The sequence below is a fragment of the Pristiophorus japonicus genome, chromosome 7, assembly GCF_044704955.1.
Source record: "Pristiophorus japonicus isolate sPriJap1 chromosome 7, sPriJap1.hap1, whole genome shotgun sequence".
NCBI lineage: Eukaryota > Metazoa > Chordata > Chondrichthyes > Pristiophoridae > Pristiophorus > Pristiophorus japonicus.
Window position 1 is genome coordinate 16,712,326 of NC_091983.1, and position 24,567 is coordinate 16,736,892.

Here is a 24,567-nt window from a genome sequence, read left to right on the forward strand (position 1 = left end):
GGGAAAATGTGAGGTTATCCACTTTGGCAGAAAAAATAGCAAAGCAAATGGTAATTTAAATGGAGAAAAATTGCAAAGTGATGCAGTACAGAGGGACCTGGGGGTACTTGTGCATGAAACACAAAAAGTTAGTATGCAGGTACAGCAAGTGATCAGGAAGGGAAATGGAATGTTGGCCTTTATTGCAAGGGGGATGGGGTATAAAAGCAGAGAAGTCCTGCTACAACTGTACAGGGTATTGGTGAGGCCACACCTGGACTACTTCGTACAATTTTGGTTTCCATATTTAAGGAAGGATATACTTGCATTGGAGACAGTTCAGAGCAGGTTCACTAGGTTGATTCCAGAGATGAGGGGCTTGACTTATGAAGATAAGTTATGTAGGTTGGGCCTGTACTCATTGGAGTTCAGAAGGATGAGAGGGGATCTTATTGAAACATATAAGATAATGAGGGGTCTCGACAAGGTGGATGCAGAGAGGCTATTTCCTGTCATAGTGTTAACTAGAACTAGGGGGCATAGTCTTAGAATAAGAGGCCGCCCATTTAAAACTGAGATGAGGAGGAATTTCTTCTCTGAGGGTTTTAAATCTATGGAATTCTCTGCCCCAGAGAGCTGTGGAGGCTGGATTATTGAATACATTTAAGTCGGAGATAGACAGATTTTTGAGCGATAAGGGAATATCGGGTTATGGGGAGCGGACAGGGAAGTGGAGCTGAGTACATGATCAGATCTTATTAAATGGCGGAGCAGGCTCGAGGGGCCAAATAGCTTACTCCAGCTCATATTTCTTATGTTCTTATGTTCTTTGATCCTCTACACTTCTCAGTGTCTTACCATTTAATGTGTATTCCATTTCCTTGTTAGCCCTCCCCAAATGCATTACCTCACACTTCTCCAGAGTTGCCACTGATCTGCCCACCTGACCAGTTCATACCTTCCTGCAGTGTACAGCTTTTTCTTCATTACCAACCACACAGCCGATTTTAGTATAATTTGCAAACTTCTTAATCATACCCCTACATTCAAGTCTAACTCATTGATATATACCACAAAAAGCAAGGGACCTAGTACTGAGCCCTGCGGAACCCCACTGGAAACAGCCTTCCAGTCACAAACTCACCCATCAATCATTACCCTTTGCTTCCTGCCTCTGAACCAATTTTGGATTCAGCTTGCCACTTTGCCCTGGATCCCATGGGCTTTTACTTTCGTGATCAGTCTGCCATGTGGGACCTTATCAAAAGCCTTGCTAAAATCCAAATACACTATATCAAATACATTATTCTAATCCTTGTTACCTCCTCAAAAAATTCATACAAGTTAGTCAGATGTGACCTTCCGTTAACAAATCCGTGCTGACTGTCCTTGATTAATTCATGTTTTTCTAAATTAAGATTTATCCTGTCCCTCAGAATTTTTTCCAATAATTTTCCCACCACGGAGGTTAGGCTGACCAGCCTTTAATTAATCGGTGTATCCCTTTCTCCCTTTTTAAACAAAGATACAACGTTAGCAGTCCTCCAGCACCACGCCTGAAGCCAGAGAGGATTGGAAAATGATAGTCAGAGCCTCTGCTATTTCCTCTTTTATTTTCTGAACAGCCTGGATACATTTCATCCAGGCCTGGAGATTTATCCACTTTCAGTGATGCTGAGCCCCTTAATACTTCCTCTCTCACTATGTTTATTTCATCGAATATTTCACACTCCTCCTCCCTGATTACAATGTCTGTATCGCCCCTCTCTTTTGTGAAAACAGATGTAAGATATTCATCAAGAATCCTATCCACACAGATTATCTTTATGGTCTCTAGTAGGCCCTACTCTTTCTTTTGTTATCCTCTTGCTCTTAATGTATTTATAAAACAGCTTTGGATTTTCCTTGATTTTAGTTGCAAAAATCTTTTCATGTTCTCTCTTTGCTTTCCTAATTTCCTTTTTAATTGCACCCATGGATATTCGATGCTTCAGTAATAGCTGGTAATACAAACTCGGCACATCTTCTGGTCATTGGCACTTTCACTGAAACTCGAAACTGTGCCAGTACATGGAGGGAGTGCTTGTTGAACCGAAGGACTAGGTGTAACAGTAACTGGCGCTCAGCTCCTCGAATGAGATTTTGATTCAGAGTCTAAATTTAAACAGTGCTAATGGCTGGAGGGAAAGCTGAGTGCTTGCTGACTGGAAAACCAGCTGGTACCTTTGCCAACTGCAAATTCCCTTCAGTGCTAAGTGTGCAGAAAGGCAGAGGATCAGCTGATCGAAGGTAAACTGACTGGAAGAAAAAATATTCTCGTCAACTTTTGTCATTCCCTCCGTAAATTTTTTCCATGCCCTAAATGTGTACACCGTGCCACGTTAGATGTAAACCATGAGAACAATGTCTGAATATGTAAAAACTAACGAATACATGCACTGTAATTTAACAAAATAAAGGTGGATGAATATCTGGTTCGGAACAGGGTTAAAGTTTATGAAGATCCATATGTAGAGAGATGATCAAATGGTGGATCAAACCTGCTGTTTACTGAGCTGATGGGACTTCAAGAATATGTCTCACTAAAGGAGGATAAGCAATTAATGATGTAGGATGTAGGTTCAGATAGGTATGCTTAAACTTGGAGAGAGGAAGAAACATTGTCGAATCTTTATTCAGGAGACTAAATGGGTTCATTAGGATTAAGCTACAAATGATAGTAAATGATCTGTGGAAGAAATATGTTTTTTTTCCTCATTTTATTCTTTGATAAGAATGCATAGAGCTTGCCTTTATTGAGTAGATTGGGCCTATATTCTCTAGAGTTTAGAAGAATGAGAGGTGATCGCATTGAAACATATAAGATTCTTAGGGGGATTGACAGGGTAACTGCAGGGAGGTTGTTTCCCCTGGCTGAAGAGTCTAGAATGAGAGGGGTCACAGTATCAGGTTAAGGGGTAGACCATTTAAGACTGAGATGAAGAGGAATTTCTTCACTTAGAGGGTGGTGAATCTTTGGAATTACCAAAGCAAGGAGCTATCATCTTGATTTTTGTTGCTAGGTGCTTTCGTTAATATCTTGTAAACAACAACTTGCCTTTACAATGCCCCTTTAGCATAGTAAAATGTCGCAAGACACTTCAAAGGAGCGATTATCAAACAAAATTTGACACCGAGCCATACACGGAGATATTAGGAGAGGTGATGGGTTTTAAGGAACATGATCAAGGAGGAGAGAGCGGTAGAGAGGTTTCGAGAGAGAATTCCAGAGCTTGGGGTCTAGGCAGCTGAAGGCATGACCACCAATGGTGGGACAAAGGAAATCGGGAATACTCAATGGAGGAGCGCAGATATCTGAGAGGGTTGGAGGGCTGGAGGAGGCTCCTGAGATAGGGAGGGGCAAGGCCGTGGAGGGATTTGAAATGAAGGTTGAGAATTTTAAAATGTAGGCATTGCCGGTCCGGGAGCCAATGAACGACTGGGAATTTCCTCAGAGCTGTTCCTGCTGTAACTTCGCTCGATGAAAAAAAGTTCCCCCTGCTGCCCTGATGGGCAGTGTATTTACCAGTTGAGCCCTTCAGATGAGGAAGCTCACACTCAAGCCCTAGTCTGTGCGAGGTTAGTTGATCTCAGCCTGGGTGGAGGGAGGGTTAATCCAGATCATTGTATAATGGGCTGTTTCTTTGCTTTGGACTCTGTGTGAATGAGGACAGGACTGCGCTGAGCTGCCTATAGCCTGCTGACTCTGAAGCCTGGATTCTCCTGGATAAGAGTGGGGGAGTGGAGCTAACTGGACGGCTCTTCGAAAGAGCCGGTGCAGTCTCTATGAAACCCGCCTGAAGTTGGGTGGTACAATGGCGGTCCGGCAAAGGGAATGGATGAATGTTTTCCTGTGGTGCCCCTGTTGTATCATGCACCCACCTGTGCCACCGCAAGCAGACAAAGTCAGAGGGCCATAGATTCACAATCCCTGCTATCTCCCTTATGCAGATCCTCCAACCTATCCATTCTCTGCCGCACATGAGAGGAGACTTTCTCCCCCTCCTGCACATGAGAACTTTGCTCTCGAAACACAGTTCTTTTAAAAACTGGGCCCCTGAGAGCTGGGTTCCCTCAGTCCTTCAGCCCGCCCCCCCGCCCCCCATCCCCGCCTCCCGCCAAAAGAAGAGATAGCTGTTTCTCATCATCCCCTCCCAGCTCCTTCTGATCTCGTTGTGACACTTTGTGACATACCCTCTTTCTCACTCTTTACATCCTTCCAAGTGAGTGTATCTCAGCTGGTGGCTGGATAAGTAATGTACCATGACTAGAGTCGGTCAGTCGGGCACAGGAATGAGCGCCGTGGCGCTGCGTGTCAGATCCTTGCGATAGGAGGCCTTTCAATTACGCAGAATGACCACTCAGAGTGCGACAGGTGATCCACCCCATGACCAACCGGAACCTGGTATCTCTGCTCCACCTTCTCCACCTCCCTGATGTGCTCGCACGACAGTTGTAGAGCTTCAGCCTCAGGCCGAGTACCGGGGCACCTGGGGCACTTCGTTGCTGCTAGTTACGGTTTGAATTTTTCCAGGCCAATGATTAATTCAAAATTTAATTTCACCCAGATGTCTCAACAACAACTTGCATTTATATAGAAACATAGAAACATAGAAAATAGGTGCAGGAGTAGGCCATTCGGCCCTTCTAGCCTGCACCGCCATTCAATGAGTTCATGGCTGAACATGCAACTTCAGTACCCCATTCCTGCTTTCTCGCCATACCCCTTGATCCCCCGAGTAGTAAGGACTTCATCTAACTCCTTTTTGAATATATTTAGTGAATTGGCCTCAACAACTTTCTGTGGTAGAGAATTCCACAGGTTCACCACTCTCTGGGTGAAGAAATTCCTCCTCATCTCGGTCCTAAATGGCTTCCCCCTTATCCTTAGACTGTGTCCCCTGGTTCTGGACTTCCCCAACATTGGGAACATTCTTCCTGCATCTAACCTGTCTAACCCCGTCAGAATTTTAAACGTTTCTATGAGATCCCCTCTCATTCTTCTGAACTCCAGTGAATACAAGCCCAGTTGATCCAGCCTTTCTTGATAGGTCAGTCCCGCCATCGCGGGAATCAGTCTGGTGAACCTTCGCTGCACGCCCTCAATAGCAAGAATGTCCTTCCTCAGGTTAGGAGACCAAAACTGTACACAGTACTCCAGGTGTGGCCTCACCAAGGCCCTGTACAACTGTAGCAACACCTCTCTGCCCCTGTACTCCAATCCCCTCGCTATGAAGGCCAACATGCCATTTGCTTTCTTAACCGCCTGCTGTACCTGCATGCCAACCTTCAATGACTGATGTACCATGACACCCAGGTCTCTTTGCACCTCCCCTTTTCCTAATCTGTCACCATTCAGATAATAGTCTGTCTCTCTGTTTTTACCACCAAAGTGGATAACCTCACATTTATCCACATTATACTTCATCTGCCATGCATTTGCCCACTCACCTAACCTATCCAAGTCGCTCTGCAGCCTCATAGCATCCTCCTCGCAGCTCACACTGCCACCCAACTTAGTGTCATCCGCAAATTTGGAGATACTACATTTAATCCCCTCGTCTAAATCATTAATGTACAATGTAAACAGCTGGGGCCCCAGCACAGAACCTTGCGGTACCCCACTAGTCACTGCCTGCCATTCTGAAAAGTCCCCATTTACTCCTACTCTTTGCTTCCTGTCTGACAACCAGTTCTCAATCCATGTCAGCACACTACCCCCAATCCCATGTGCTTTAACTTTGCACATTAATCTCTTGTGTGGGACCTTGTCGAAAGCCTTCTGAAAGTCCAAATATACCACATCAACTGGTTCTCCCTTGTCCACTCTACTGGAAACATCCTCAAAAAATTCCAGAAGATTTGTCAAACATGATTTCCCTTTCACAAATCCATGCTGACTTGGACCTATCATATCACCTCTTTCCAAATGCACTGTTATGACATCCTTAATAATTGATTCCATCATTTTACCCACTACCGATGTCAGGCTGACCAGTCTATAATTCCCTGTTTTCTCTCTCCCTCCTTTTTTAAAAAGTGGGATTACATTGGCTACCCTCCACTCCATAGGAACTGATCCAGAGTCAATGGAATGTTGGAAAATGACTGTCAATGCATCCACTATTTCCAAGGCCACCTCCTTAAGTACTCTGGGATGCAGTCCATCAGGCCCTGGGGATTTATCGGCCTTCAATCCCATCAATTTCCCCAACACAATTTCCCGACTAATAAGGATTTCCCTCAGTTCCTCCTCCTTATTAGACCCTCCGACCCCTTTTATATCCGGAAGGTTGTTTGTGTCCTCCTCAGTGAATACCGAACCAAAGTACTTGTTCAATTAGTCCGCCATTTCTTTGTTCCCCGTTATGACTTCCCCTGATTCTGACTGCAGGGGACCTACGTTTGTCTTTACTAACCTTTTTCTCTTTACATATCTATAGAAACTTTTGCAATCCGTCTTAATGTTCCCTGCAAGCTTCTTCTCGTACTCCATTCTCCCTGCTCTAATCAAACCCTTTGTCCTCCTCTGCTGAGTTCTAAATTTCTCCCAGTCCCCAGGTTCGCTGCTATTTCTGGCCAATTTGTATGCCACTTCCTTGGCTTTAATACTATCCCTGATTTCCCTTGATAGCCACGGTTGAGCCACCTTCCCTTTTTTATTTTTATGCCAGACAGGAATGTACAATTGTTGTAGTTCATTCATGCGGTCTCTAAATGTCTGCCATTGCCCATCCACAGTCAACCCCTTCAGTATCATTCGCCAATCTATCCTAGCCAATTCACGCCTCATACCTTCAAAGTTACACTTCTTTAAGTTCTGGACCATGGTCTCTGAATTAACTGTTTCATTCTCCATCCTAATGCAGAATTCCACCATATTATGGTCACTCTTCCCCAAGGGGCCTCGCACAACGAGATTGCTAATTAATCCTCTCATTACACAACACCCAGTCTAAGATGGCCTCCCCCCGAGTTGGTTCCTCGACATATTGGTCTAAAAAACCATCCCTTATGCACTCCAGGAAATCCTCCTCCACCGTATTGCTTCCAGTTTGGTTAACCCAATCTATGTGCATATTAAAGTCACCCATTATAACTGCTGCACCTTTATTGCACCTAATTTCATGTTTGATGCCCTCCCCAACATCACTACTACTGTTTGGAGGTCTGTACACAACTCCCACTAATGTTTTTTGCCCTTTGGTATTCTGCAGCTCTACCCATATAGATTCCACATCATCCAAGCTAATGTCCTTCCGAACTATTGCCTTAATTTGCTCCTGAACCAGCAATGCTACCCCACCTCCTTTTCCTTTTATTCTATTTTTCCTGAATGTTGAATACCCCTGGATGTTGAGTTCCCAGCCCTGATCATCCTGGAGCCACGTCTCCGTAATCCCAATCACATCATATTTGTTAACATCTATTTGCACAGTTAATTCATCCACCTTATTGCGGATACTCCTTGCATTAAGACACAAAGCCTTCAGGCTTGTTTTTTTAACACCCTTTGTCCTTTTAGAATTTTGCTGTACAGTGGCCCTTTTTGTTCTTTGCCTTGGGTTTCTCTGCCCTCCACTTTTCCTCATTTCCTTTCTGTCTTTTGCTTTTGCCTCCTTTTTGTTTCCCTCTGTCTCCCTGCATTGGTTCCCATCCCCCTGCCATATTAGTTTAAATCCTCCCCAACAGCACTAGCAAACACTCCCCCTAGGACATTGGTTCCGGTCGTGCCCAGGTGCAGACCGTCCGGTTTGTACTGGTCCCACCTCCCCCAGAACCGGTTCCAATGCCCCAGGAATTTGAATCCCTCCCTGCTGCACCACTGCTCAAGCCACGTATTCATCTGCGCTATCCTGCGATTCCTACTCTGACTATCACGTGGCACTGGTAGCAATCCCGAGATTACTACTTTTGAGGTCCTACTTTTTAATTTAGCTCCTAGCTCCTTAAATTTGTTTCGTAGGACCTCATCCCTTTTTTTACCTATGTCGTTGGTACCCATGTGCACCACGACAACTGGCTGATCTCCCTCCCTTTTTAGAATATCCTGCACCCGCTCCGAGACATCCTTGACCCTTGCACCAGCGCCTTTAACAAGTAAAACGTCCCAAGGTGCTTTACAGGAGTAATACCAGGCAAAATCTGACACTGAGCCGCGTAAGGAGAAATTAGCGCAGGTGACCAAAAGCTTGGTCAAAGAGCTAGGTTTTAAGGAGCATCTTGAAGGAGGAAAGAGAGGTATAGAAGCGGAGAGGTTTAGACAGGGAGTTCCAAAGATCAGGGCCTAGGCAACAGAAGGCCTGGCCACCAATGCTTGAGCGATTGTAATCAGGGATGCTCAAGAGGGCAGCATTAGAGGAGTGCAGGGATCTGGGAGGGTTGTGGGACTGGAGGAGATTACAGAGATAGGTAGGGGCGAGGCCATGGAAGGATTTGAAACAAGGATGTGAATTTTGAAATCGAGGCGTTGCTTAACCGGGCGCCAATGTAGGTCAGCGAGCACAGGGGTGATGGATGAACCGGACTTGGTGCGAGTTAGGATATGGGCAGCCAAGTTTTGGATGACCTCAAGTTTATGTAGGGTAGAATGTAGGAGCCCAGCCATGAGTGCATTGGAGTAGTCAAGTCTAGAGGTAACAAAGGCAGGGATGAGGGCTTCAACAGTAGATGAGCTGAGGCGTGGCAGAGTCAGGCGATATTACTGAGGTGGAAAGAGGAGGTCTTAGTGATGGCATGGATATGTGTTCGGAAGCTCATCTCGTGGTCAATATGACACCAAGGTTGCGATCAGTCTGGTTCAGCCTCGGACAGATGCTGGCCATTCATTGTGATAATGCTTCCACATGCAGGCTATACTGCAGTCTCTTCACTTTTTATTTACCTTCTCATGATTTCATAATTGTGACACAAATTATGGAGTTCTCAGCATTCGATGCGCATGTCTGGGCAATACCAGTCATTGGATTGTGAGAAAATATATAGAGCGAGAATATATGTGAACTGATTTGGGTTGTTAATTTACGTGACCCTACTACATGTTAAAAAAATGATAAACATTTAAACAAAAATTACATGATATATAAGGAGTCAAATTTAATCTGATTACGCTCCTGTGAAATGCCTTAGGACGTTTTTACTGCATTAAAGGCACTATATAAATGCTAATTTTTGCTGTTGTCTTATAAGCAGTCAATGTAACCTATTTTATTCAAGCTAATATTTGAAAAACTTAACTTTGTAATGAGAAGGAAGCCTGTGTTTCTTGTGCGCAAATGTTAAGCAGGATGTGCAAGGGTTGTAATTTCTGCGGGGATTCTTATGATCATCTTCTGTAAGTTTGGCGGTAAAGCCTCGGAAACCCTGAAAAAGCAGCGTAAAGAGCTGCTTTCTCTTTCTTCTTTCTCTCGTGTTTTCTGTGGATCTTTTACCAAAGTTATTGCAAATGATCGGGATAACCCCAGTGGAAAATAATGGGGTAAATACTTACTGTGTTTTTGGCTATTTGCCCAATGAGTCTGTGGGTAATTGCACTGTGCAGTGTATTATTGAGCCTTACAAAGCAGGAATGTCCTTGGTTCCATTCCTGGCCAGTGCTGGGTCCAGTAATCAGGAAGAGGGTTACAACTGGCCTTCGTACGCCTGCATTAGAGATGGGAAAAAAAATCACACAGAGTGTATGCTAATCAGTGACTCCTGTAGAAATGTGCGTACGTGGACATTGTATGGTAGCAGAATAGGGCTCATCTGGGATACAAAGCCCCACCTTCACACAGCTTGCAAACGCTTAGGGGGTAAAATTGCCCCTTTTTTGCGCCCCGTTAGCACCTCCGGGGGGAGGCAATTTTTGTCTGCGGGAGGGTGGGGCGGGGGGGCGGGGAGGGTGCTACCGTCTCCCGGGAAATTGCCCCAGAGGTTTGTGAGGCGCTGTCCCAGCAACGCCGTGCACCGCGGTTAGTGCCCCGGGCCGGCGTGCAACCCGCGATGATGTCATCGCCATGCGCGCCAACTCCTCGCCGCACCGCGCCGACCCCTTAATGTCCTGCGGGGGAAATTGCCCCGTGGGTCGCGAAGCTGGCGGACATCCGCTCTCGGGGCGCCCCTTAAAGGGGAGGTTTGCAGCGCGCCCGGGCCGCCATGTTTGGGTCGACCCAATTGTCAGGGTGCCATCTTGGATGCCGGGCTGCTGCTGCTCACGCTCCCCTGGTGGCCCAGTGGCGGCCACCAAAGGGCCCATGCAGAGTGCGCAGCGGCCCTCCCCTTGAATGGAAGGAGCGGTGTTGAGCATTAGCTCTACACGGCGCATCCGCGTAGTGCTGGCCTCAGCGCTGCACTACCACCCCGGGAGCGCCCCTCAAAGGAAGTGGAAGTGCCGGACACTCTTGCTTTGAGGGGCAGTAGGCCCAATTCCACGTTGGGACAATAAAGTTCACGGCCCCCACAATCTCAAATAAAGCTACAGGTGTCCATGTACCCGAACTTGTATCTCTTCTTCGGGGAGTGCAGAGGAGATCATTCAAAAAAGTTAAAAAAAAAGAATTATTAAGACATGTAATGACATGAAGTGTACCGATTGAGAATTTAATGTAATTTTCTGCATGTTGTACATCAAGGACACTTTATACATCAGATTCAGTCCACTAAGATAATGCATTCATTGCTGGTAATTTATAGTTTTGAATTGATGTATGTGATCATAAGTGTGCAACTAAATTAATTGTCACAAGTGAAAATTCAAAAAGTCAATTGTTTGGTCCCAAATCTTCGCCAACTATGATCTCTGGAAGTCAAGTTGGTCCTCACTATCTGTTACTGGGTCGGCTACTTCTGAGCTCGCATATCCAGGCCAGCCAATTGCCAGGCTGAAATCGTGGGAACCCTTGCTGTAGGGATTACCTGCCTCCTCCCCCGCCATTCCGCACCCTTACGACAATAGCCTTGTGAGGGCCAGCTGGAGCCTTTACCTCCACAAAGCCATCCTGGACTATTCACTGAAAGCTCAGGCCCCAGATGGGGCTTGGTGTATAACATCTTTAATGTAGTCAAACATTCCAAGGAGCTTAACAGGAGCATTATCAACCAAAATTTGACACTAAGCCAAATAAGGAGATGTGAAAGAGGTAGGTTTTAAGGAGTGCCTTAAAGGAGGAAAGAGAGGTCAAGGGGCGGCGAGATCTCGGAGAGCAAACATAGGGGGACGGAAATTCCCCACCGCTGCAAACGCACACACCCCGTTTCTACTGTTTTCATCTCGGCGGTGGATGCGGTGTCCTCTTGAGCGAAATTCCGCTCTTTGGCTTTTTTTTCCGGCGGACCGGAAGTTGCTCATAATGGGGGCGGGTCTTGCGGCGTGAGCACACTAGAGGGGTGGAAGTTGGGGGTGGGCAGAGTGTCCGCCGCTGTCAGTCATCAGGGTAGCGCTGATGATGTCACCACGGCGCCACGCCACCACAGCTCTCCCCTTCACTTAAAGGGGCGAGCCTGCGCGATTTTTAAAGTTCGGTCCACTGGGTCACCAGGCGAGCGGCTCGGCTGGGTCTGCCTGTTGCCGGCCTGGCCGGACCCAGGGGCATAATTGTTGGCCCGACATGTCAGTCGGCCGACAAAAAAAGATATGGCGATAGCGGCAGTGCATTCTCCCCTTTAAAGGGAGCCGCACCGCCATTTTAGAAGGCCACAGCCTCGCTGCACCATCTGAAAAAAGCAGCTTTTGGCACCGCCTGGCGGGAGGAAGATTTTCTCGGTGGAATTTCACTGTCGGGGGTGAGGGGGAGTGGGTGAACATCAGTGATGTGCACTCTGATGACACTCTTAGGACAGATCGGCAACAGCGGAGCAATGGGGGGGGGGGGTGGAGTGGGTCACTGCCAGGTTACCACAGGAGCGCAATATTGTTAATGGCGGCCATTATACAAAAAAATGGCGACCATTACACTGCGCAGCATGGCCGCCGGTTTCTGGTGGTAATAGGCCTGAAGGGAAGGGGCAATTTCGCCCCAGGGAGCGACGAGGCCATGGAAGGATTTGAAAGCTAGGATGAGAATTTTAAAATTGAGGTGGAAATGAACTTTTGGGCCACGATGTTTAATGCACGTTGACAGCTTGCTACTGTGGTAAGGTGGCCTTTACTGAAGAAGTAGAACCGGTACATTGGTTGCTCCTGGAACATTAAAATTTTCCACTGTTTGGGGAAAATAATTTCTGCTGATGTTAAGTTACATTTACACTTCAATGACTTCATTTAAGAGCAAATATCAGTGAAATGTGGTTTAATATTTTTTTTTGTCTGTATTTCTGCATATATACAGGGATTAACGGGGTCAGAGGGATTGCCGGGGAGCTCTGGACAACCTGGAGCAAAGGTAACTAAAGAGCAGCGGACAGGTCTGTAAACTGCAGGTGTGTGCACAAATTACCGTTAAGTTACAGAGAAAGCATCTTTGCTCTGTGTAACAGAATGAGGTGCAGCAGTAAGATACAGATGTGAGTGACTGAGATATTTAATAAGCCAATCATCAGTTCGGTACTACTACACAAAGCGTAGGGCCAAATATTCAGGCTGATCGTTTTCCTTAGACCAACAGAAACTTATGGATGAATTGACCATTGCCGCTCTCCCGGTGAGGAAAACACTTGAAGGGGAGTGTAGAGAGGAGACAAGGCGACCGCATTGTAGTGTTGATTCACAGATGACAAAGGAACAGGAGCGGTGGTGTTTAAAATGATAGAGATTTAATAGATAAAGAGAAACTGCTGGGGGTGATTCAGAAACAATCTTAAAACTGGAGCCAGGCCATTTAGGACTGAAATTAGGAAACAGTTTTTCACACAACGGTAGTGGGAATTTGGCATTCTCTCCATCAAAAGGCTGTGGATGCTGGGTTAGTTGAAAATGTTAAGACTTGTGTCAACAGATTTTTGTTTAGTAAGGGTATTGCGGGATTATGAATCAAAGATACCAAATGGAGTCAAGGTATGGATCAGCCATGATCTAATTGAATGATGGAACAGGTTTGAGGGGCTGAATGCCTTCTCCTGGTGCTATGATCCTAATTGAATTTTCATAATAGTAATTCTCTAAGGAATTGCTCAAGATAATAAGGTTCCAAGGAATTTATTGGCAATCGTAGGCATTAAGCACACAGTGATAACTATTATTGATAACAATTACACAAATGCTTACAAGCACACTTACGATAATACAAGGTAGCGGAGAATTCACTTGTTACAATTCCCGAGCCTCAACGAATTCTGAAGTATCTATCCCGACCACCATCTTTTTAACTTTTCACGAGAATTCACATGTTTCGACATTATCTCTCCAATTAGCTGCAATAACATCGGTTTTAACCAGAATCACTCCCCAGACTCTAACATGACTGAGCTATCACTCAAAAAAAATCATTCAGCTGGAGACAGTTACATCACTTGATCACATTCCTTATTAACATTCTCGGAGGAGCTAGCAGTCCGAGCTATTGCAATCCTAACTTCTCGAATTGGTGGTCAAACATGTCTCACAGCTGCATCATCATCGTAGGCGGTCCCTCGAATGAGGATGACTTACATCCACACCAAAAGGGATGAGTTTACTGATGTTTCAATGGAGGACCCGATATTCCAGTCCTGAACTCCAGGGGTGGAAGATGTCTGTGCGTGGATTTTTTTAACATGTGGTGACCGTTGCCACCACAGGGCTTGACAGAGATAGGCCTTCATCCAGTGGCAAGGGTAAACTAGGACGACTGGAGACCAGTTCTGCTGCACGGACTTAGTGCTCACACATATTGCAGTGTGAGCTGCAAGGTCAGTGGTGGTTCGCAAGGTTGAGTGAAAAAAAGGCACTCTGCTGAATCTCATCAGCTAAAGTGCTGTCTGACTGGAATCACTTTTACATTGCGAACAGAAACTCACTTAAAAGCTAAAGTTAATATAAAGCAATTGATATAGGCAGAACCTTTTCCTTACAAACGACTCACTTTTATTGGTCCTTTGGTCTTTGCTGTCTGCCCCTTTCTGATGCTCCGATTGGAGGTGTGAAGACACAAGTATTCGGCCTGCCCCTGCTGGGAAACTCTGGAAATCTCCAGGCAACACAAAGAGGGCAGAGACTCATCCACATGGATCCCCATTGTCTCCTCCACTTCTTTGTGTCAGGAACTGCGTGTTCCCCAGGTGTACTGGAGTGGAAATGCAGCTCCAATACTGAGAGGTAAAATGGAGGGCCATCATTTTAATTTGGTCAGTCTTGATCAAAGAACAACATGAAAGCTCCAGCAATAACTGTTTATGTTACTGAAAAAGAAGTTAATTCAGATTGTGTTTTTTCTAGGGTGAACCAGGAGCAGTGGGACTTCGCGGAGCTCCCGTAAGTCCAAATATTTACAATCAAGAAATAGGTTGAATGTAACATTTTAAGCTATTCTGTAAAAAGTTGTTGAGAGTGCAAAATAACATTCTATACTTCCGTAAAGCATAGCTTAACTAGAGAATAATCACAGAGAATGCTGGAAATCTCAGTGGGTCAGGCAGCATCTGTGGAGAGAAAAACAGAGTTAACGTTTCGGGTCGATGACCCTTTGTCAGAACTGCTGAATGTTCGAAAAGAACAGATTCTTAAGCACCAAAAGGGGGAAGGGAAGAAAGAACAAAAGGGAAGGTCTGTGATAGGGTGGACGGCAGGAGAAATTAGAGAAACAAAAGGGATGATGGGCCGAATTGAAATGGTAATGGCAGGAGTTAGAAAAAGGTTAATCTGGATAGGGTGTGAATGGCGTAGGAATGACCAGCTGCCATTATAGACAAAGAGAAAAAAGAGAAGAAAGAAGTAAAAAAAGAAGAAAAGAAACATAAGGGGGGGGGGGGGGGGAGAGGGGGGGGGGAAGTGGTGGAAAAGAATGATCATATTTGGCAAGACATCAGTTTTGTACTTAAGACAGCAGGTTATTTAATATAATGAAATCTGGTAACAACTTGCTTTTATATAACAACTTTAATTTTGCAATATGTCCCAAGGCCTTTTATAATGAACGTGGGCACTGAGCGGGGTGTGGGGAGAGGGTGGGATTGCCAGGAGGGACTGAGTGTGTGTGGGGGTGAGGGAGGGGGGGTGGTTAGATATCACTGAGCATGAAATGAGTAGAGGGAAGAGGACCAAGGGTAATATTGAAGAATTAGATAATAAGGAGGCTGTTGAATATGGGGAGAGATGCAGCTAAGTGGAGGGGTTTAGGAAGTGAATTCCAGGCTGCAGGGCCACCATGATGGCTAACGGCTCTATCGCTGATGGTGGAGTAGAGGGAGAAAGGTTGTCCAGTGGGTCCAAGTGCTGGCATGTAGGGTTACAGAAGGCTGCGGAGATAGGGGGCGAGGGAGGGATTGGTAAAAGAGAGCAAGGAACTTGAAGTCAGTGCACTTGGGAATGGGTACCCAGTGGAGATGAGTGTGAACAGGGTGATTGGGGCACTGTGGGTTTGAGTTTTAGACCGGTTGGAGTTTGTATAGGGAGGAGCTCGGGAGGCTGGTGAAGAGAGGTTTCTATAAGTCGCGCTGGGAGGTGATGAGAATTTCAGTCGTGTCATCATCATCATAGGCAGTCCCTCGGAATCGAGGAAAACTTGCTTCCACTCATATAATGAGTCATTAGGTGGCTGAACAATCCAATTTGAGAACCACAGACCCTGTCACAGGTGGGACAGATGGTCGTTGAGGGAAGGGGTGGGTGGGACTGGTTTGCCGCATGCTCTTTCCGCTGCCTGTGCTTGGTTTCTGCATGCTCTCGTCGATGAGACTCGAGGTGCTCAGCGCCCTCCCGGATGCACTTCCTCCACTTAGGGCGGACTTTGGCCAGGGATTCCCAGGTGTCGGTGAGGATGTTGCACTTCATCAGGGAGGCTTTGAGGGTGTCCTTGTAATGTTTCCTCTGCCCACCTTTGGCTCGTTTGCCATGAAGGAGTTCCGAGTAGAGCACTTGCTTTGGGAGTCTCGTGTCTGGCATGTGGACAATGTGGCCTGCCCAGCGGAGCTGATTAAGTGTGGTCAGTGCTTCAATGCTGAGGATGTTGGCCTGGACGAGGACACTAATGTTGGTGCATCTGTCCTCCCAGGGGATTTGTAGAATCTTGCAGAGGCATCGTTGGTGATATTTCTCCAGTGACTTGAGTTGTCTGCTGTACATGGTCCATGTCTGTGAGCCATACAGAAGGGCGGGTATTACTACAGCCCTGTAGACCATGAGCCTGGTGGTAGATTTGAGGGCGGTAGTGCGGTAGGGTTGGAGGTAGTCAATATTTCAGAGCCAGAAATAGGTGACTGTGATGATGGTTTGAACGAGGGATTTGAAACTCAGTTCACAGTGAAACATGACTGTCAGATTGTGCACTATTTGATTTGATCTATGCGAGGAAGCAGAAAGGAAGATGAAGTGGGGTTTCTGTAAATCATCTAACAGGATGACTTCAGCCTTGATGATGTTTGGTTGGAAGAAGTTCTGAGCAAACCACAATCTGAAACAATAAGAGGATAAGGGGTCATGGGGAGTGGGTGGGGAAGTGGAGCTGAGTCCATGATCAGATCAACCATGATCTTATTAAATGGCGGAGCAGGCTAGAGGGGCCGTATGGCCTACTTCTGCTCCTATTTCTTATGGTCTTATATTCTTATTTGATAATGGACAGGCAATCTGCTAGTAACAATCGAGGACATGGGGAGGTGTTTTAACAGTGTTGGCGGAGAGGTAAAGTTAGGTGTCACTGACGTACATATGAAAGCAGGACCCCATGCTTATGGATAATGTTGCAAAGGGGAGCATGCAAATGAGAAATAGCAGGGGACCAAGGACCAAAGGCATGTGGCACACCGGAGGTGACCGTATGGGTGGAAGAGGAGAAATTGTTTCAGCAGATGTGATGGTTATTCATAACCAGTAGGATTGAAACCATAAAAGGGCAGGCAGTGACACATAGCTGGACCACAGAGGTGGAAGAGAGTGTGAGGAGGATGGGGTGGCCATAGATACCAAAGCACACAGACAGGTCAAAGGAGAAATACTGTGCGCTGGTCACACTGAAACAGAATGTTGGTGACATTGATCAGAGCAGTCTCGGTTCGGGGTGTGGGGAGGGGTTGGGGTGATGAAAGCCAAGACTGAATGGTTTGGTGGGCAAAGTGGCCATGGAGTCGGGTGGCATTGACTTGTTCGAGGATCTTGGCGAGGAAGATTAGGAATGGGGTTGCAGTTCGAGAGGATGGAGGGAAATGATACATTGCAGTCGGCAAATGCGAAATACTGCGGATGAAATAAAAACGGAAAATGCTGCAAATACTTAGCGGGTCAGGCAGCATCTGTGGAGAGAGAAACAGAGTTAACGTTTCGTCAGAACTGGAGAACGTTAACTCTGTTTCCCTCTCCACAGATGCTGCCCTGACCTGCTGAGTATTTCCAGTGTTTTCTGTTTTTATTTATAATTATTTGTTTGCCAGTTCCACTTTGCTTTTGTGTCTTTTGGTTTCTTGCAGTGCAGGGAAATAGAAAAATAGATTCCTTCTCTGTAAAAAAAAAATGTCCATTTAAAAAAAAATAGTTCCATTGAAATGTTTGCTGTTCTTTGTTTGCAGGCTGAGGGACAACCGGGCCCACCGGTAAGTAGAGTGACTGTGCAATGTATGCAATGGATATGGCATGTTATTGGTTAATTACTGAAATGTGAGCAGTTTTCCACTAAACAATGCGCTGCCGTGAAATTGTCCTCATTTGCTTGTATTGTGGCTATATTATTTTCCTCAGTGTAGAGATAGACTTTCCATCGGGATCGCCCATTTACCGCCCAGTTACTGGCTCTTTACCGCCCAGATACCGCCTATTTAACCGCCGAGATTGAGTTTAACTCCATATTTGAGTAAACATGGAAACTAACACCCAATTATTGCCCGTTTCTCGCCGGTGTAACTTTCGGCATACAGTTAACTCTGGGAATTAGCTAAACCGCCCGCCCATATTTTTGTCATAGATTATTTTCTCCTTGCTTGCCTTTGGAGCCTCCCTGCACTATGCGGCGTCTCCCAGCTGCCAGTCCACTGTTGACTTTGCAGCATCGTCGGTCAGACTTCATATCAGTACTCCTCCACAACTGTGTGACACAACTAATATCAGGAACTCACGCTGTGGGAACTTTTGATGCTCATGGCACAGGCTTTTTATCACAAGAAGTACAGAATATAAAAGGCAAGAGGTAACTGATGGGCCGATAAGGATCCTTAAGAAAGTTACGGGGATAATTTCGGTAATGCCCCGGTGCACTCGCGAGACGCGAGCCTTTGCGCCAGGCGGATAAGTCTCGCCTCTCGCGAGAAATTGGGGTTACCGCCCCCCCGAAAAGAAGGGGAGCGCTAAATCAAGTGCTCCGCTTCCTTTCTGGGGCAGTAACGGGGCAGAGACATTGGGAATGGCGGGCTGACCGATTGGGGTACGGATCCCGCGTTCAAAGCTCCGATGGTGTGCACAAAAACAAAATCGGCAATTTTTTTTTTAACCCGCAGCACACCGCCCCTTTAACTATCGCCCCACGTCCGGCTGGCCACCTCCCCTTTAACTATCGCCCCGCGGCTGGCTGAAGCTGTCGCTGTCATCGCCCGGAGCAGCTTTAGGCGGCATTACCCAATTCGGGGACGCTAACCGGGCGATGCGCACGGCGATGACGTCAGCATCGCCGGTGGAGCGGGCCGCTACGGGTTACCGTCGCCGCTAAACACCGCCAAGTTTAGCGGGAGTCATTAGCGGCGCCACCCCCGGGCGCAAGTGCGTACCATGTAGACGCAGATGACCCGAATTTCTTGGCCCTGGTGTACTGTAGTCAGTATTGGGCTCCACACTATAGAAAGGGCATTGACGCTTTAGAGAGGGTACAATGCAGATTCACCAGGATACTGCCTGGTATGAGGAAACACATATATTTTTATTACAACAACATGGATTATGGGGCAATATGATAGAAGTGTTTCAAATTATGAAAGGATGGGGCAGGGTAGATAGAAGCAGGCTGTCTCCAGTAGTTGAGGGGTCTAGAACGAGGGGCCACACATACAAGATTAATTGGAAGAGAGTTAGAGCAGAGGGCAGGAGAAACGTCTTTACAGAGAGCTGTGGAATTCACTCCCAGGGTTAGCAGGTGACGCCCAAACTGTGTCAGTATTCAGGACCGGATAGGATAGGTGGATGAAGGAAAAGGGATATTGGAAGAGGATGGGTAAATGTAATTGGGACTATTTGCTTGGGTGGAGGGTAATCACCGTCAGGGACTGGCCGTTTTCGTGGTATACCTTTGTGCATTTCCACGTGGCAGTGATGTGGAGCTCCAGTTCACTGTGTCGTCAGCCGCTCCTCTCACTGTATAATTCCTCTTGCCCAAGTTTATTCCTCCTGTCTACCCGACCTGTCCTGATAGCAGTGACGCGTACCAGGGTACACTTCCACAGGGACTCTGTAACTTGCCTAAGTGGCATTTCTTCATATGTGAGCCCAGGCATGGAGTGTCAGCAGATTGTTTGAGCATCGCGTCATTGCAGTTGAATCCGACCCTGGTCGCTGCTGATTATCCCCGACACACTTTCCATCAGGAATCGCTGGTTATTTTAGTGTCTTCCCCCCCAGCTACTAGCTCCCAGACCAGGCATTGATCCTGAGCCTCTCCTGGTCCTTTTTGGCTCAGTACCATCCCGCACGGTGTATTTATCTCACTGGGGCACTTTAAAATATCATATAAAGCAACAAGATAGAAACCAATTCAGAAAGCGAAATTCGTCCAAACAGCGTTTTGCGGTGTGATTTATCAATGGGACATGGGACGGAATTTCTTACGAGCACCAGCAGGGCCTTGCCAGCAGCGGACGACTTATCAGAGGGTTGTGGCTGCACTGCCTGCTCTATTCACCCGTTGGTTTCAGTGGATGGAAAGTCGCAGGCAAGCACCACTGTGCTTTTTTTTCAGTATCTTTATTTGTTCCTGGAATGTCATCATCATAGGCAGTCCCTCGGAATCGAGGAAGACTTGCTTCCACTCTTAAAATGGGTCCTTAGGTGGCTGAACAGTCCAATACGAGAGCCACAGTCTCTGTCACAAGTGGGACAGATAGTCGTTGAGGGTAAGGGAGGGTGGGACAGGTTTGCCGTACGCTCTTTCCACTACCTGCACTTGGTTTCTGCATGTTCTCGGCGGTGAGACTCGAGGTGCTCAGCGCCCTCCCGGATGCACTTCCTCCACTTAGGGCGGTCTTTGGCCAGGGACTCCAAGGTGTCAGTGGGGATGTTACATTTTATCAGGAAGGCTTTGAGGGTGTCCTTGTAATGTTTCCTCTGCCCACCTTTGGCTCGTTGGCCGTGAAGGAGTTCCAAGTAGATGTGGGTGTCGCTGCCAAGGCCGACATTTATTGCCCATCCCTAATTGCCCTGGAGAAGGTGGCGGTGAGCCGCACTTCTTGAACCGCTGCAGTCCGTGTGGTGAAGGTACTCCCCTAGTGCTGTTAGGGAGGGAGTTCCAGGATTTTGACCCAGCGACGATGAAGGAACGGCCGATATATTTCCAAGTCAGGATGGCGTGTGTGGCTCGGAGGTGGAACTTGGAGGTGGTGGTGTTCCCATGCACCTGCTGCCCTTGCCCTTCTGGGTGGTCGAGGTGGCGGGTTTGGGAGATGTCCGCTGCTTGCGAGGCCCTGCGGGAGGTGATTTCGGGGTGTTGGAAAACTTTGCTCATAACGTCGTATGATCCGACTGCCTGAGCTTTGTGCAATTATTTTATTGGTTAATCCTACCTGAATGTATTGCATAATGAGCGGAGAGCATCCATTCAGCTTAAACTGTGATGCTTTGCTACAGGGCGACCCTGGTGAATCTGGACTTCCGGGTGAACTTGGTCGTGTGGGACCTGCTGTGAGTATTTGTTCCTTTACCATTTCTCCACAGTTAAGTCTTTATGTTTTCACAAAGCTTTTTCGTTGTTGATGCGCTTGAACCAAAATTGCAAATGCTGTAAAAACGGAGGGAAAATGATAATTTGTCTGTATCTAAATGTAGACGGTGTTGTGTGACAGTTACAGTGACAAGTTGTTATGATGCTTTTAGTGGTCAATTTATAAAGTTCTGCCATCAAGTTTATGTAGGATACATTAACCAGACATGGCTGCTCATGCTTCTTGAAGTGGTATCGCTGCTATTCAATTCATATAATCTGATTTGGACACATGAAGCAGTAACATAGAAACATAGAAACATAGAAAATAGGTGCAGGAGTAGGCCATTCGGCCCTTCAAGTCTGCACCGCCATTCAATAAGATCAAGGCTGATCATTCCCTCAGTACCCCTTTCCTGCTTTCTCTCCATACCCCTTGATCTCTTTAGCCGTAAGGGCCATATCTAACTCCCTCTTGAATATATCCAATGAACTGGCATCAACGACTCTCTGCGGCAGGGAATTCCACAGGTTAACAACTCTCTGAGTGAAGAAGTTTCTCCTCATCTCAGTCCTAAATGGCCTGCCCCTTATCCTAAGACTATGCCCCCTGGCTCTGTACTTCCCCAATATCAGGAACATTCTTCCCGCATCCAACCTGTCCAGTCCCGTCAGAATCTTATACGTTTCTATGAGATCCCCTCTCATCCTTCTAAACTCCAGTGAATAAAGGCCCAGTTGATCCATTCTCTCCTCATATATCAGTCCAGCCATCCCTGGAATAAGTCTGGTGAACATTTGCTGCACTCCCTCAATAGCAAAAACGTCCTTCCTCAGATTGGGAGACCAAAACTGAACACAATATTCCAGGTGAGGCCTCACCAAGGCCCTGTACAATTGCAGCAAGACCTCCCTGCTCCTATACTCAAATCCCCTAGCTATGAAGGCCAACATACCATTTGCCTTCTTCACCGCCTGCTGTACCTGCATACCAGCTTTCAATGACTGATGAACCATGGCACCCAGGTCTCATTGCACCTCCCCTTTTCCTAATCTGCCATCATTCAGATAATATTCTGCCTTCGTGTTTTTGCCCCCAAAATGAATAACCTCACATTTATCCACATTATACTGCATCTGCCATATATTTGCCCACTCACCTAACCTGTCCAAGTCACCCTGCAGCCTCTTAGCGTCCTCCTCACAGCTCACACCGCCACCCAGTTTAGTATCATTTGCAAACTTGGAGATATTACACTCAATTCCTTCATCTAAATCGTTAATGTATATTGTAAAGAGCTGGGGTCCCAGCACTGAGCCCTGCGGCACTCCACTAGTCACTGCCTGCCATTCTGAAAAGAACATAAGAACATAAGAATTAGGAACAGGAGTAGGCCATCTAGCCCCTCGAGCCTGCTCCGCCATTCAACAAGATCATGGCTGATCTGGCCGTGGACTCAGCTCCACTTGCCCGCCCGCTCCCCGTAACCTTTAATTCCCTTATTGATTAAAAATCTACCTATCTGTGACTTGAATACATTCAATGAGCTAGCCTCAACTGCTTCCTTGGGCAGAGAATTCCACAGATTCACAACCCTCTGGGAGAAGAAATTCCTTCTCAACTCGGTTTTAAATTGGCTCCCCCGTATTTTGTGGCTGTGCCCCCTAGTTCTAGTCTTCCCGGCCAGTGGAAACAACCTCTCCGCCTCTATCTTGTCTATCCCTTTCATTATTTTAAATGTTTCTATAAGATCACCCCTCATCCTTCTGAACTCCAACGAGTAAAGACCCAGTCTACTCAATCTATCATCATAAGGTAACCCCCTCATCTCCGGAATCAGCCGAGTGAATCGTCTCTGTACTCCCTCCAAAGCTAGTATATCCTTAAGTAAGGTGACCAAAACTGCACGCAGGTGCGGCCTCACCAATACCCTATACAGTTGCAGCAGGACCTCCCTGCTTTTGTTCTCCATCCCTCTCGCAATGAAGGCCAACATTCCATTCACCTTCCCGATTACCTGCTGCACCTGCAAACTAACTTTTTGGGATTCATGCACAAGGACCCCCAGGTCCCTCTGCACCTCAGCATGTTGTAATTTCTCCCCATTCAAATAATATTTCCTTTTACTGTTTTTTTTCCCAAGGTGGATGACCTCACACTTTCCGACATTGCATTCCATCTGCCAAACCTTAGCCCATTCGCTTAACCTATCCAAATCTCTTTGCAGCCTCTTTGTGTCCTCTACACAACCCGCTTTCCCACTAATCTTTGAGTCATCTGCAAATTTTGTTACACTACACTCTGTCCCCTCTTCCAGGTCATCTATGTAAGGACCCGTTTATCCCAACTCTCTGCTTCCTGTCTGCCAACCAGTTCTCTATCCACGTCAGTACATTACCCCCAATACCATATGCTTTGATTTTGCAAACCAGTCTCTTGTGCGGGACCTTCTCAAAAGCCTTTTGAAAGTCCAAATACACCACATCCACTGGTTCTCCCTTGTCCACTCTACCTGTTACATCCTCAAAAAATTCCAGAAGATTCGTCAAGCATGATTTCCCTTTCATAAATCCATGCTGGCTTGGACTGATCCTGTCACTGCTTTCCAAATGCGCTGCTATTTCATCCTTAAAGATTGATTCCAACATTTTCCCCACTACTGATGTCAGGCTAACCAGTCTATAATTACCTGTTTTCTCTCTCCCTCCTTTTTTAAAAAGTGGTATTACATTAGCTACCCTCCAGTCCATAGGAACTGATCCTGAGTCGATAGACTGTTGGAAAATGATCACCAATGCATCCACTATTTCTAGGGCCACTTCCTTAAGTACTCTGGGATGCAGACTATCAGGCCCCGGGGTTTATCGGCCTTCAAAAGGTTTTGACAAGGTCCCACACAGGAGATTAGTGTGCAAAATCAAGACACATGGTATTGGGGGTAATGTATTGACGTGGATAGAGAACTGGTTGACAGACAGGAAGCAAAGCGTGGGAATAAACGGCCCTTTTCAGAATGGCAGGCAGTGACTAGTGGGGTGCCGCAGGGTTCAGTGCTGCGACCCCAGCTATTTACAATATACATTAATGATTTAGACGAAGAAATTGAATGTAATATCTCCAAGTTTGCAGATGACACTAAGCTGGATGGCAGTGCTTGCTGCGAGGAGGATGCTAGGAGGCTGCAGGGGGACTTGGACAGGTTAGGTGAATGGGCAAATGCATGGCAGATGTAGTATAATGTGGTTAAGTGTGAGGTTATCCACTTTGGTGGCAAAAACAGGAAGGCAGATTATTATCTGAATGGTGACAGATTAGTAAAAGGGGAGGTGCAACGAGACCTGGGTGTCATGGTACATCAGTCATTGAAGGTAGGCATGCAGGTACAGCAGGCAATAAAGAAAGCAAATGGCTTGCTGGCTTTCATAGCGAGGGGATTTGAGCATAGGAGCAGGGAGGTGTTATTGCAGTCATACAGGGCCTTGGTGAGACCACACCTTGAGTATTGTGTGCAATTGTGGTCTCCTAATCTGAGGAAGAACGTTCTTGCTATTGAGGGAATGCAGCGAAGGTTCACCAGACTGATTCCTGGGATGGCAGGACTGACAT

General features: G+C 46.6%; 1 protein-coding gene across 2 annotated transcripts in view; it reads left to right on the forward strand.

Moving 5' to 3' along the window:
- col9a1b (collagen, type IX, alpha 1b) overlaps positions 1-24,567 on the forward strand; it is a 152,043-nt gene that overhangs the window by 16,915 nt on the left and 110,561 nt on the right. For both annotated transcript variants that reach the window (XM_070884857.1, XM_070884858.1), the window contains exons 5-8: positions 12,327-12,380; positions 14,351-14,386; positions 17,635-17,658; positions 20,888-20,941. In XM_070884857.1, the coding sequence (XP_070740958.1) occupies positions 12,327-12,380; positions 14,351-14,386; positions 17,635-17,658; positions 20,888-20,941 (168 nt within the window). The remainder of the gene's footprint in view (positions 1-12,326; positions 12,381-14,350; positions 14,387-17,634; positions 17,659-20,887; positions 20,942-24,567) is intronic.